Source organism: Pseudophryne corroboree, chromosome 3 (assembly GCF_028390025.1).
Source record: "Pseudophryne corroboree isolate aPseCor3 chromosome 3, aPseCor3.hap2, whole genome shotgun sequence".
In the NCBI taxonomy this organism is placed as follows: Eukaryota; Metazoa; Chordata; class Amphibia; order Anura; family Myobatrachidae; genus Pseudophryne; species Pseudophryne corroboree.
In genome coordinates this window covers 498,852,003-498,867,959 of record NC_086446.1, presented here as the reverse complement: position 1 = coordinate 498,867,959, position 15,957 = coordinate 498,852,003, and the positions used below count along the sequence as shown (strand labels likewise).

At 42.0% G+C, this 15,957-nt stretch overlaps 1 protein-coding gene across 4 annotated transcripts in view; it reads right to left on the bottom strand.

Annotated features, from left to right (window-relative positions):
- The window catches only part of FOXK2 (forkhead box K2), a 165,046-nt gene that overhangs the window by 27,734 nt on the left and 121,355 nt on the right, over window positions 1-15,957 (bottom strand). For all 4 annotated transcript variants that reach the window (XM_063960987.1, XM_063960986.1, XM_063960989.1 and 1 more), the window contains exon 2: window positions 15,259-15,453. In XM_063960987.1, coding sequence (XP_063817057.1) covers window positions 15,259-15,453 — 195 coding nt within the window. The remainder of the gene's footprint in view (window positions 1-15,258; window positions 15,454-15,957) is intronic.

Here is a 15,957-nt window from a genome sequence, read left to right as displayed (position 1 = left end):
AGGTGGCGCTGCTGCAGGTGTATAATTGCAAGAGCAGGCAGAATATCGATCAAACATGTGTACACACTGCACTTTTGTTCTGATATGTTGCCGTCCAGAAAGATGAATATTAAACAGAACATTAGATGCGATCAGAGGCTGAACGTTGCAGGGTGTTTTTAGAAGTTTAACGGTCGAAGCTCCAACATCGGGACAGTGTACACACCTATACAATCCAACGGCCGATCACCCGAGAACGGCTTGACAATTGTATCAGTGTGCGCCCAACTTAAACCCTCAATTCAGCTTCCTCCAACATTCACTTATCACATCCCTGTCTCCACTTCTAGTGGTCTGCAAATTATTTGGGACAAAGTTTTCTTATTAACTGGACACATAAGGTGGAATTCAATTGTTTGAAAAGTCTGTTGGGTGTCTGTTTTTTCCTGACACCCAACTGACTTTTCAAACAATTGAATACCCCCCCATAGTTTGATGATAATAATAATAATAATAATAATAATAATAAAAAACCCCCACTGTGACTGATCACTGGACTGACTGATGCACAGGACACTACCACTGGTCTGATACACAGGACACTACCACTGGTCTGATGCAGAATAACACATCGACACAGTAAGGGACTTATTATACAGCAGCACTGGACATGTGGCAGAAGAGGACACCACCACTGTGACTGATCACTGGACTGACTGATAATAATAATAATAATAATAATAATAATAATAATAATGTTGCCTTCCATTTCAGTGACACAAATCACATTTTAAAATATAGTCAAAAATCACTAGATTTACTCATGGATGACAATTAACTGTGCACCTGTACAAACCATGTTGCAATGTAAGAGGTGCAAAAACTTAGTTTTTTGCATGCTGGGTAAATACTGGCCGCTTTTGCATGCAATAAAGGGAAAGGGGAAAGAGAGGGAACTGTTGCACTGGAATTGTTGTGTCTATCTTATGTGAATATCTATAAATCAATATTGACAGGGGAACCCCAAATCTTAATACTGTATCAAATAATCATACAGGTTATGGGGGTGCTACCACAGATCGTATAAGAGTACAACAAGGGGGGCGGAGCATCGAGATGGCCGCGTTTTAGTCCTCTCTCCGTCTCTCCTGTACAAAATCTTCCACCATCCTTCCTTAAAACGGCTGATTGACAAATATAATCCGCACGGAGAGCCGTGGGAAGACTGGCTGCACACAGCAAGCCATATATTGGAGACAGCGGAGAAATATTTCCACCGGAACTCGGCCCACACAGACGGCGCCTCTACGTGCCTCGTGGCGAGGTATAGCCATTGTTGGAGGTGGCTCTGAGCTGCCTAGAGAGAGACCTTGACTTAATATCGGGGAAAGTAGTGAAATCCCGAGACTACCCCCCGTTCGGTGGCGGAGCCGAGTAGGCAGTGACCGGGACCTAACTGACTGGCGCAGTCTGGCGGACACTGCCGGAGACGACTGCCCCTAGAGCCCACTCCCCGTAACCTTAGTGGCGGATATACGACCCACTGCCGTCGGGTGAAGAGAGGGGACGGAGGATTACTCAGCCCTGTATAAGACCTCAGGGACGTATCGGATACATGCCTCACATTCCCCTGTATGAAGAAGACGCAGCGGTGCTCCGGTAGCAACGGGCATTCATCCCCAAAACACAGCTTTAACCGACTACCCGCTGAACTTACCTGCTAGTGTGGTGTGTGGAGTACTGGCGGGGCTGCCTGCTGGGCTGGCGATTGGACGGACTGAAACTGATCGACGTGCTGCCCACCCCTGTTGTTACCCAGATATCGGAGGAAGGTCTGCTGCTGAGAGCCCCGGTGGGGACTTGTGGAAGACGGGCCTGCGGCCGCGGCCGGTCATCGAACCCTGATTGCGGCAGACTCAGACCTCTGTGCGGAGATCCCCTGTCCTGGCATTGGAACTGCGGCTCTGGGAGGACGGATCCCACCCTTTGCTGCAGAGTTTCTTTTTGATCTCCTCTACCCATCGATCACCCATCGGGATTGTCGAGACCAGAGCTGGTGACGGACGGAGCGGTACTACCTCTAATAACCGCGAATTGACTAATCTGGTATCAATTACCCATCTCCCTCTTTCATTTTCTCTCTACTATAAGCCCTCTTCTCTCCTATATATTCTTATCTTTACTCCATACCTCAAGACAAAACATGCTTTGACCCAAGGAACTTATGATTTAATGTGAATATAAAACCACTGTATGTAATAAGTATACTATTGCAAATTTTCTCAAGCTATATTGCAGCTACCTGTGCCATAAATTAATAGTACGTCACTCAACCGTGCTACAGAAAGCAAATACTGCCATCTAGTGGTGTTTAATCATAAAAGCCAGCATTACCCTTCCAATCTGGCATATATCAGAAAACATACTGTGATTGATGATTGCAAAGAGCTTGTTTCAAAATAATTTATCATAACAAAGGTTAAAGTGGTGACAAAGCCTCTGACTAAAATTCTGCACAGAGTGACATGTTTATGTGCTGTACTGTTTCATATCTATATTGTTTAGATTACTGTTAACTAAGGTAGTAGTCATTATTATAACTTCTAGCCATAAGTGCTATATGCTATTCCCCTAACACGTTAAATAGCACTGATCACAGAGGTTAGACGTTACCATTAAACATCACTTAACTTCCCGCAAAAGAGACGTGGGATAACTTATATACTCCACGTTACTGGTATTCAATTCAATTTACGTTAATTCCAAGATCATAATTCTCTATACACTATATCTACTTCCAATTATATATTGGTGTAAGTCTCGTTGGATATTGTTTTAGAGATTTAATTCCCACCGAATTGACTCTGGATATATTTTTAGTTATGTAGTTACCTCAAAGATTTACATCCATAGGTGGTACAGGATCTCTAGCTAATCTGGTTATTGTCCCATAGTATGGACAAGTTTGTAGACAAATATCCAACTGATAATATGGTCAGGAACGGGAAATCTCAATCCAAAACCCCTTCTGTTAGGGAAAAGGTTAGCGCTCCCCAACCCAGCCGCTCACCTCCTTCAGCCTCTCAAGATCTTTCCTCCTCACCCAATATACCCTCTTTCCCTGTGGAGAGCTCCATGCCTTTAAACCCAACTCTGGAGAAAAAGTTAGACGCAATTCAAACAAGTTTGAATACGGTCCTGTCCCATTTAGAATCACATACCAAACGATTAGTGGAAGTGGAACAACGTGTTAGTACGGCAGAAGATGCTATTGTATCTCTGCAAAATTCTGATGATTCCCACTATCAACAAATAGCTTTCCTAACCTCAAAGATTGATGAACTTGAAAACAGAGATAGGCGGAGCAATCTCAGATTTATAGGAATCCCAGAATCAATATCAGGTTCAGATCTTTTCGATTTACTCAGTGTTGATATAATTCAAATCCTTAATGTTCCCAGTACTTCGGGAACAGTGATTATTGAAAGGGCACATCGAATTGGTCCTGATAGAGGGCCCCCTTCATCCCAAACACGCCCCCGTCCTGTTATTGCCAAATTTCTTAATTTTAGAGATAAAGAGAACATACTTATGGCGTACAGGAAAAAACGCACTCTTGAGGTACGAAACTTTAAAGTGCTGATATTTCAAGACTTTTCGGCCTCCGTGGCTCAGAGGAGAAAAGAATTCACCCCAATATGCAAACATTTGTTCACTGAGAATGTTAAATTTGCCCTCCTCTACCCAGCTAAACTGCGGGTCTTCACCGATGGAAGAACCCTTACTTTTGATAATCCTGACCAAGCTAGAGATCACCTAAAGATTCCATTACAAGGTTCCTCTAAAAATCCACCCCCAAATGGATGAATTGATGGATTGTCATCTCGACTATTTACGATTTATCCGGGACTTCCGGCAAAATGGTAGCTTCTTACCCCTCTTTGTGAAATAGGGGTTAATCTATTATTAATAAATTGTCGGAATTATTGCAGTAACCATATGCTTACTATGTTTATGATGCATTGCAGTTTATTCATATGTTATTTTTGGTGCTCTTTATTTTCTTTCTCATCTTCTTTTTCATCCCTTTCTCCCATTCTCCTGAATCGCCTGTGGCCCCTTTCCATTCTCCCCATGCAGATACTATCCTCAACCTACATTCAGAACGCCGGTCGCACTCGCTGGGATGTGACGGGCACCCGAATTAAAGATACACTGTTTACATTCTCCTTTGGTAGGTGTGGAATTGGATGACGGCCCATGCTGACATTTCTAATTTAGCCCCCCAACTATCATCGACTTCTATCCGGTTTCTGTCATGGAATGTAGCAGGATTAAATTCCATATGTAAACGACGACGGGTACTATCTCATCTCAAACGATTAACCCCCGATATCACTTTATTACAGGAGACGCACTGGTTGCGTGGTCCCCATACGACACTCAAAGCGGCATGGATTCGGGAATGTGTCTCAGCCTCTTTTGATAAAAAGAAACGTGGTGTGGCGATTTTATTTAGTAGACATCTTCAATATACTATTGATAATGTAGTAGCTGATAAGGAGGGGAGGTTCTTGCTGGTACATCTTTCAGTTCATGGTGAGAAATTTACGATTCTAAATATTTACGCTCCCAACATGTCTAATTTAACCTTTTATAAAAAAATATCAAATCTTCTTATGAAATATGATAACCCTAATTTAATAATTGGTGGCGATTTTAATTGCTTACATAATCCTTTATTGGATCACTCCGCCCATGCATCCCCCATCCCTTCCAATCGTGCAAATGGGATTGATTTTCTCTGTTCCAACCATGATGTGGTTGATCAGTGGAGACTGCATAATCCCTCTTGCAAAGACTTCACATTTCATTCTAGGGTTCATGATGTATTTACCAGAATAGATTATATACTGGTAGCGGATACTCTATTCCAGCGAGTCTGTAATACTATAATAGACCCTATCATTATATCGGATCATGCCCCCATACTTTTTGACTTAACTAGACATACTCCTTGGCACTCCTCGCGCCTTTGGCGCTTCCCATCTTTCCTCTCCCAAAATGATGATTTTCAATTATATTTGAAGACCAAGTGGAGGGAATATGTAGACGATAACTTAGAACATTGGAACGATCCTGTCTTATTCTGGGAGGCCTCAAAGGCGGTGATGAGAGGACACGTGATATCTTACATAGCCAAACGTAACCGAGCCCATAGAGAAACATTACTCTCTTTGAAAAATAGACTAAAGGAAGCGTACCGTTATTATTTGCGATTTTCAACAGCAGATAATAAATCTAATTATCTACATCATAAACAAATTTTGGAATCTTTCCTTTTAAAGGAAGCTCAAATTAAAGTGGATTATTCTAAAAATACTTATTACCGCTGGGGGGGTAAATCGGGGAAAATTTTGGCCTACATGGCAGGTCGACAACGGAAGAAACAATTCATTATAAAAATCCTAGATCCAAGCTCTAATACAATGGCCGCTAAACCTGCTGACATTAACAGTATATTTCATTCATATTTTACTTCTCTTTATGAAGACGCACCAATTGACCCCCTTTTGTCAGAATCCTTTTTTAAAGAAGCCAATTTACCATATTTAACAACTCAACAGAAAGAATTCCTTTCTAGTGACATAACAGAAGAGGATGTCAGAGTTGCCATTGATAGTCTACATCTCAACAAGTCACCGGGCCCTGATGGATTTAATGGGAACTATTATAAGATACTAAAAGATGATATCATTCCTTCCATGACTCATGTTTTTAAACAGATTCAGGAGGGAAAACTCAACTACCCTACATTTAATGATTCCTATACCATATTATTATTGAAACCCAATAAAAATCCAGATTTAGTAGCCTCATATAGACCCATTACTCTCCTGAATCAGGATTACAAAATTCTCTCTAAAATTCTGGCTTCTCGCCTACAAACAATCCTTCCTTCTCTCCTGACACCCCACCAATCTGGATTTACTCATGGCAGGAATATGGTTCGCAATGTCCGTATGGCAATAGCGGCTTTATATTCCTCAACAATTCAAGACCACTCCACTAACATATTGTTGAGTTTAGATGCCGAAAAAGCTTTTGATAAAGTTTTATGGCCACATTTATATGCCATATTACAACAACGAGGGTTTGGTTCTTCCTTTATTAATTTACTCAAATATTTATATAGCTCCCCTAAAACAAAATTATTAATTAATGGACTTTTGGGTGACCCTATTCAAATGTTTAGGGGAACTCGACAGGGATGCCCTCTATCCCCCTTACTTTTTAACCTTGCACTAGATCCTTTGTTGAGAGTACTCCAATCCTGGCCCCTTTTCCGAGGTATGTCCTATGACAATGCGGAAATCAAGATAGCTGCTTTTGCAGACGATCTTCTCTTGTTTATCTCTAATCCACACGAATGTTTAATGCCCCTTCTCTGTAAACTAGAAGATTTTGGAAGGATATCAGGTTTTACCATAAATCACTCCAAATCTACCATCATGGCCCTAAGCGCCTCCTTTCGTAGAAATACATTATCGGTTGGTGATCTGAAATGGGCAGATACTTACATCCCTTATTTAGGAATTCGCCTCCCTAGAAATATCCATGATTTATATATCATGAATATTAAAAGTAATATTGATACAGTTCTTAAAGAATTGGACGGGTGGCAACACTTAAAATTATCCTTTCTAGGTAGAGCCAACCTTATAAAGATGATTACCTTCCCGAAGCTGCTATATCCTATTCAGGTTCTACCACTCGTATTTACCAAGACAGATCTCAAAAGAATTGAGGCAGCCTTCAGACAATTTATTTGGAAAAAAATGAAACCGCGCCTTAGTCTCCGATTGCTACAAAGAACTAAATCAGAAGGAGGTATTAATTTTCCAAATATGGAAATCTATAACTATGCTGCTGTATGCAGACATATTAAGGATTGGATCTCGCACTCTGATTTATATTCCAACTATTTAGTAGAACAGTCCTTTCTAACCAATATAGATTTAGTTTGTTTTTTACACCTCCATAAATCCGACATACCAGCAGGAGTACTAGATAACCCTCTCTTAATGTCAGCGTGGTCAGTTTGGCATACAATTCGTAATAAATGGAAACTCAATGCCTCATACTCTTTGTTTCTTCCTTGGCTTGGCAATGTAAACTTTCAACATGGTTTGGCATCTAGCCCCTTTTCTCTGTGGGCTCAGCAGGGGCTTACCACAATTCACCAACTTACCGATACAATCACACAACGTACTATTACGTTTTCTCAGGCTCAATCTAAATTTTCTTTTCTAAAAATTCACAATTTAGCCTTTTTGCAAGCACAGCACTATGTCTCAAAGGTGACCTCTTGTCTTTCTCCCATGGACTGGAGGAACCAGTTGGATACCTCCCTTCGATCTACATCTAACACTAAAGGAGATATTTCAAGATTCTATAAAATATTGCGGACACCATATTATGAAGGCCACTATGACACAGGCATCACCAGATGGCAGAGACACTTTCCTGATCTTAGCGAAGCAACCATTCTAGAGGCGCTTTTATATTCCAATCGTACCCTCCCAACCATTATGTACCAGGAAATGTTTTTTAAAATCTTTTATAGAGGATACCTATCACCTTCTCGTTGTCAGTTAGTGGGGATGTCCTCCACTTCAACATGTCCAAAATGCACTCGACCTGAAGCTACTCTTTATCACTGTCTATGGGATTGTGCTTATATCAAAAAATTCTGGTTTCAAATAAAACAATTCGCTATTTCAGACTTGGTTAATTTTCTACCACTGTCCCCTGAATGGGCCGTTTTTGGAATATTGACAACCACTTCTAGAATATCTCCGGGTTGTCGCAAGCTACTGTTGATTTTATCAGCTGTGGCAAAAAAATGTATATTACAACAATGGATACACCCATCTCCCCCTTCCTTACAAATGTTTAAAGATAAACTCTTTCATGTATTCAAAATGGATTGGATGGAAACTTCGTTACATAAAGAACAACGCATAGCGAAATTTTTTGAGATTTGGGACTCTTTTATTGACACTTTAAACATTTCAACAAAAACTCAGATTCATAATTGTTTTCGTACAACTCTATGGTATGAAACTGCAGTATTTATATCCGAACCTCCGATCCGACTGAGTTAACGCCCATTTCCCTAGTACCTCTCCCCCCCCCCCCCCCCCCTCCCTCTTCTTCTTGATCACGGGGCTACAGGCGACCCCTTTCCCACCTTCCTCCCTTTATATCATACGAACATCCATTTGTCATTTTATGCTCTTCTATTCCTTCTCTTCTTCTCTCCTTCTTCTCTATATTTTCTTTCCTTGGAAGAATAAATTCTCCCTTACTCTTTTCTTATTGATTGAATGTATAAGATTTTGATAATACACAAATCCTATATTTTGGATATAACAATTTGAACTACAATTATTTTCTACTGTATTGTTCTCTTAAGTATTATCTTACTTAATGCTTTGTTGACATTGTATTGGAAAATGTTTTAAGTGAAAATTAAAATAAAAACATTTTGGAAAAAAAAAAAAAAAAAAAGAGTACAACAAGGTATGAAAGGAAAAGAGGAAAAGGATCTGTTTCTGGTGCACTATATTGAAGTAAAAATTAACTTTTAATTCGTTATTGCTTTTGCATGCAGCAAGAAAAACGATAGGCAGCTTTAACTTAGATGAGTATGGACACCCCTCTCAAATCTAATCAATTACTGCCTGCGGTAAGCCCAGAAGGTTCAACTGCCAGTATTTTAACACTATACCTGGCTCCAGTGTAAGTGGACACTGGAAGGTAAGTACCAATTATTTTATTGGGAGTTGTTACGGTTAGAAATAATTAATGGTACCCCTTTCACACATGCAGCAGCAAAATAAAAAAAAAAACCAACAGATTTTTGCCTGTGAACGCGCATCACCCCAGATTTTTGCTATGTATGAACAGAAACGACCCAGATCGAAGTCCCGGGTCTATGACCCTGCTCTGCACCAGGGTTTTGCCCGGGTCGCCTGCACTGTGAACCCATCCAACCCAGATTTTTAGACCCGGGTTAAAAGAAAACGTTTTCATTGGCTGTTACCCATATGACAGAGGAGGAGAAGCTGCAGACAAGCTATGGAGCAGCGGACATGAAACATCTCTGGGTCTTTGTTGGGGTCTCAATGTAGGGGGCAGTGTGGAAGTGTGATATACCATAGGTCCAAAGTTCTGCTATATTCCTTAGTATTATACCACCTCTTGCAGTGCTCCTCAGTCATCTCCATCTTCCCTCTCCAACCCACTGATATGAGGGAAAAGCAGCAATGAGCACAACCTCACCATACAAGAGCTGGAGGTGCCCAGGTTAAGAGGTGACTACATCAGCCAGATCACCCGTAGCACCCCGGCAGGTTACCCTAATGCCCTTCTTCTCCCACTGCAGTTATCTGCCGAGCTAAATATGCGCATTAAACAGCATTAGCAATACTGTGAGCCCAATCAAAGAGTCCCCTTTAAATCCACACCAAATTCCAGGACAGACCCAGGTTCACGCATCCAACCTGTAAATTTCCTGGGGTTTTGGTGTAGTGTGAATGGGGGTCTCAGACTGAAACCCGGGAATTTCCCGGGTTGATAGACCTGGGTCATACCTGTGTATTTCCCGGCTCTTATGTCTGAAAGGGGTATTAATGAACTATTGGGGAGTTTTATATTAATTTCCATGTACTTAACGTTATCATTGGGTGCTTTATATTCATTTGAAGCTTTTACCGAATGCCCACCTTTCAACATTTTTGATGCGAAAAGGACAGACCCAATTCAGACACAAAAGAGTTGTGGCTTGCAGAGAAGTAGGCGGGATTTGCTGGGCTTATTTTGTCACACCTGTACCCCATAAAGGTGGGCAGAGATAGGAGTTTGTAAAATTAATAGTGGAGCAGAATATTTGGACTATACTAAATGGTTGTAAATCATACTATATATTACGTATACTAATGTAGATACGTCACTGCAGAGTGTTCACAAAAATGCTGATAAGAAACATGATTTTAAAAGCAGTCTACGCAAAGTGCGCAATTTGTCTTAAGGTGTGTACACACTGAGATTTTTTTAAAATTTTGACTATATAATCAAATTCGTAAGAAAAAGTTAGTGCAAATCACAAGGTGTTATGCCGCTTGTGATCCCGATTCGCTGTCTAGCCAGGTCGGTATCGCAAGCATGGATAGACTGTGCACGCAAGTCAATCCTTGCTATATCGGTGTACTAGCTAGTGCATATCGCAAGTGTTTCCAGTAGATTGCGATATGAGCTTGCGATACCTATCTGCATCATCAGAGCCACTCCAAGCAGTCCATATTCGTCATTCACTGCACGGAGGCTGAAGCATCTACACGTGTAGTTGTGGGCAGCAGCAAACTTCTTTAAAAAGTGAGTACCAGCCACTTCAGGCAGCAGCAGGGGGGTGGGGGGGGTATTTGGGTGTCAGCACGGCGGGGGCAGTGTGTACCTGGCATGGCGGGGGCAGTGTGTATCTGGCCCCCTCATATGTGTATCACGCCCCCATTTTAAATGGCTATGCCGTGTGGAATTTGGCCACACCCATTTTTTTGGACAGGCGCCTTTGGCGTGTGCACACAGTACCACGAATAATTTTTTTCTACTTGTACCACTGGGAGGCACATGAGGACAGGGGGAGGCTTGCTGTGAGGAGATGCCCTATGGACCTAATTAACACTGTACCTCTATAGGGGGGCCATGGGGTATTTCTGCAGTGCGACGTAATGTGTCATGCACAAATGATTTTTTTGGGGGGTTTTAGATGTTTTTTTCTGGGGTGCGACGAAATGAGTCATGCACTAATGTTTGGGGAGGGGGGCAAGGGGGTGCTGCATGTATGTGTCCACATGGCCGCTGTACACTACTGTTTGGGGGGATGCATTAAGGGCTGCATTTTTTGGGGTGCTGCGTAGTATTTTAATGTGCTAATGTTTATTATTTTGTAATAGTATTTTTAGGCATTTTGTATGCGACAGTTGTATTTTGTAGGTTAATTGTGTTATTTTATTTTCAACCAGAAATGACAACTGACGAGCACCACCAACTCTGGTCAGGCTTCATCGACATGTACCATGAGAACGAGTGCCTGTGGTGTGTCAGAAGTCCGGACTATGCCAACAGAACAAAGAGGAATCGGGCATATCAACAGCTCATCCAGTACAGTAGAGGCAGAGACTCTATTGCCGACGTGCCTTGGGTGAAGAAGAAAATAGCAAATTTCCAAACAGTCTTTGTAAAGGAACACAAGAAGGTGCAGGAATCACAGCGATCTGGAGCCGGGACAGAAGAGGTCTATAAACCAACGCTGTGGTACTATGACCAATTAAAGTTCATTTTGGAGCAAGAGCCGCGGGTAAGGTCACTGGACCATCTGGATCCAGAGTCTCCATTTCTTGTGGAAGAGGCGGCCCAGGAGAGTCTGGATCTGGTAAGTACACACACACACACACATTTGTTTTTTATGCCACCCACAAATTTTTACATAGACCCAATTGTTGTTTTTCTTCTATTGCAGGAACTTAGCCAGGAGGTGGAGGAGGAGCCCACCACAGGCCAAGGGACAGAAGTGGATGAGCCAGTGGTGGTGCCAGTGGTGGAGCAAACCCCACAGCCACGACCTACAAGACCAAGGCGAACGGCGAGGAAGGCCACTTCAGCCCCCTATAGCGCCCCCTCTTGCTCCCAGAAGTTTTCCAACATGCCGAGGAAGTTCTGCATAGGACCCCGGACGTGGATCAACAATTTAACAATTATATTGCAGTGGAGATGCGGTTGATGACAGAGGATCAAAAGATGATCCAGAAACAGTCTATGAGGCTACCTCACGCGCCAGGTGCCAAACACTGGTGCCGACTTGTGAGATAGTGCCAGCTGACCGTTGGCATCTCCCTGTAAAAAGGCACTCTCTCATGGTACAGTGTATGAATCCTGGGCAGAATTGGCGTTGAAGTTAACAATTTTTAAATTTTTGATAAAGTTTTTTGAAAAAAAAAAATAAAAAAAAATTGTGTTGTGTATTTTTTTATTTTTTTTAAATGTAATATGGGTTATATTGCTTATTGCCAGTGTTTGCAAAAACACGCTATAGCAGTTTTAGGTGGGGGGTGGTGGATTTAGGTGGGAGATGGGTGGCGAGTGTTCCTGCAGCGGAGGTTTTGGGGGAGGAATACGTAGTTGCCAATTATAGGCCGTTTTTAGGGCATATCAGATTCGCCTTATTCAATGCCTGTGCCTATTTTTCAACTGGTTGAAAAATCCGGCACTGGCGTAAGTCGCAAATTTGCCAATCCATGGCCTAGATGTAATAGGGTGCAATTTTTTTAAGTGTCTTAAAAAAACACATAACAAATCACAAGTTTTTAACTTGATAAAATTTGCAAATGTAATAGGGTGCAATTTTTAAGGATAAAACGGATTTTGCATGCTATTATTGGGGAAACATGCGACTTTTAGTAATAAAAACCATTTTTGGTCATGTTTTATTACTAAAAGTCAGAAGCATGCACAGATAAATGAGATCCGTGCATGCTTCTGTGCTAAAAAGTTAAGTGTAAAAAGTAAAAAACAAAACAAAAACCCCGATGTGCAGGTCTCCCCAAAAGCATAACCAGCTCCGGGCTCTTTGAGCCGGTCCTGGTTGCAAACATACGGAGGAAAAAATTAGTAGGGGTCCCCCATATTTAAGCAACCAGCACCGGGCTCTTGGACCGGTCCTGGTTCCAAAAATACGGCGGACAAAAGTAGGGGTCCCCTGTATTTCTGAAACCAGCACCGGGCTCCACTAGCCAGGGAGATGACACCGCAGTCGGGGGGACACTTTTATACAAGTCCCTGCGGCCGCAGCATCACACACCCCAACTAGTCACCCCTGGCCGTGGTTCCCTGGGGGAGTGGGGACCCCTTAAATAAAGGGTCCTGTCCTCCTCCAGGCACCCAAGGGCCAGGGATGAAGCCCGAGGCTTTCCCCAGCACCCCTGGGCGGTGGGTGCCGGACTGATAGCCAAAAATGTGTAAAATATTAATATTGTCTTTTACACAGCCACAGAGCAGAAATGCACTGTTTTAAAATGTCTGCCAGTCTTTATTTGAAAGAAAGAGACACTCCCCCCAACCCTGTAATGTCAGCCCACTATTACGAGATGGTCAAAATCTCACATAAGCCAAAATCATACACAAGACAAAATTGCACATAAGACAAAATTGCACATAAGACAAAATCGCACATAAGACAAAATCGCACATAAGACAAAATCGCACGACGACATAGTCAAAATCTCAAGAAAAGGTAATCAAAATCGGAGGTGCTGGCCTCCAGGGAGTTCAGGGAAAATCGAACAGACAGAATCTCACCGTGTGTACACACCTTTACAAATAGAGTCAGACAGCATTTTTTCTCATCTGGTTTTCTCCATACAGTGCTGGCACTAGTGAGGCAGTGGATATGTGGGGTACTCATGAAGCCAGCACAGGAGAACCTACAGAACTGTCTGAAAATCAACTTAAAAGGTTGCGTTTTAGAGTTGGTAGGGAATATAGAGAGACACCCGAGTCACCAATTGGAAAGGTCCATGGAGGCTCCGCTACCGCTGTTGGTGTGGTCAGACGTGCATAAAGTTGACCCCACAAAGTAGTGTACATTTCACCATACAAAGACTTGGAACAGATATGGGGTCAACTTTGTGCATGTCTGCCCCCACCAACAGCGGTAGCGGTGCCACCACAGACCTTTCCAATTGGTGACTCAGGCATCTTTATTTCAGGGGATTGCAGATATGTGGATACAGGTTCACCACCATTAGTAGCCCAACAGCAGATGTCATTTATCTTATTCTCTAACCTCCAGTATAGGTAGGGTGTCCGCTCAAATAAGGTACTTTTCTTTTTCTTGTTGTACAGGGAATATAGATTGTAAGCTCTACTGAGGCAGGTACTGAAGCGAATTACTAAATATTATCTGTAAAGCGCTACAGAATGTGTGCGCTATAAATAACTGTCACTAATAAATATTCCCTACCACATCTACACAAATAGACTAGAGTTGCACTTTTGTTAGAAGGCAAATAACTTACCTGTATATTTTTGCATTGTGAAAGTAAACCGGAGCACCCGAAGAAAATCCATGCTCATAACCTCAGCACTATGAAGCAGTAATGCCAACCACTACGCAAACCATGCTGTCCCTCACAAATTCAAACTATACTCCTTAATGAACTGCAAGCAATATCATCTAACTGGGATAAACAGCCTCTAGCCTTAAAAGTTGATTTACATGAAATTAGTCAATAACAGTCACAATTTCCATTGCTAATCAGAAATGATCCAAAGTTGTGATCATTTCCTATGCAAAGTAGAATGTATTTAACTGTACTGAAGGACACTGCAATCAGCTACCAGAACAGCAGCTGACACTAATATCTAAAGCCAGTGCTGTACAGCAGCTGGAGACCATAGGCGGTGGGTGGGAGACCAGAATAGCTGTTTAATGACAAGCTAGTAGAGAACACAAGAAAATAAAAAGTGGTGGAATAAATCCATGATTTTTTTTGGTTTAATAAGAATGGATTAGGGGAAAGCATCAACTCTACTCCCAACCACCAAGATCCAGCACACTTTCTGGGCTAGAAATGAAGATTTCTAAAATTTACAATGTAATCTCAAATTGGATTAAATTGCAAATGAGGCCTAGAGGGTATTTAGAACATCTAAACTCCCAATAACACCTCTATTTGGTCCATGGATATGATTGTCAATTAAGAGTTCTCCCCACCCTAACCTCATAATAAAAAAACAAAACACTGTGTCCCACTAGCAGAACTGTGGGTGTCTCATACCAAGAGCTACTAGAGTTTGTGAATACTGACACATTGATGCTGTGCTGGATCCTCTCTCTCCACGCCAACAACTGCCTGAGAAACTGCGCACTGATCAGGTGCGACACAGGCATGTATTGTGCAGCTCTGTTAGGTGTATGCACACAATTCTACGAGTTAAGGTGAGGAAGGCTGCTGACATTCTTTCCTATAAGGCTTCTTCAGAATGAACATCCAATTATTAGTAGCATCAACTCAACATCTTTGCTCTTTGTAAACTTCCTTTACTGCACTATAAACCATTTCTTATTATGTGCAATTGGTTGGGCTTAATATCAGTGTTTGTGCCAATGTCACCATCACCCAAGCAACATGGGTTACATACCCACCTACTACCTACCTTATAGTACCGGTTGGAGAAGGCAGTGGGCTGATCAGATGAGCTATGTTCTCTGGAATGTTTATTGTGAGGGGGGAGATCTGAGGCTGCACTGGTTTGATGGGGGACTCGGAGGCCTCCTGCTTTTCCTTCTTGTCACATGAGAGAGCAGTAAACGTAATCTTGATGTTTGTGCTGGGAAACCTGAAGGTGCATCTGTGGAAAGAGGAACACTAAGGGTTAATCATAGAAGGCAGCTGCAAGCACTAACATTTTATACAGACCTGGACTACACATACAGTACTAAGGGTGCATGCAGTAATGTAGGGACACTTAGGGCTCGACTGACTTCGTTAAAATATCTACCTTCATATGAGCACGACACAGGGAACCTGTGGCGCGCCACCATATTGCTTAAAATCAGCGCTAAAATATTACAAATGAAGCTTAATGGTAGGAGGAGATATAGCCAACAGTACAGCTCCCGTATCCGGCAACCACCACGCTGCCAAGTCACACATGTTCTATATAAAAGTCACAAGCTGCACTGCATAGATAACACAAATCTCCTGTGAACTCAACAAGATGACGACCTAGTTTTGAAGGGGAGAAATGTGAAAATGAATACACTAAAGACAGGGTGCGTTAAAATAGAAATATATTAGGTACTTTATATTAAGATTTAAATTGTCATTAACAGAACAGTAGGTGACAGAAAGT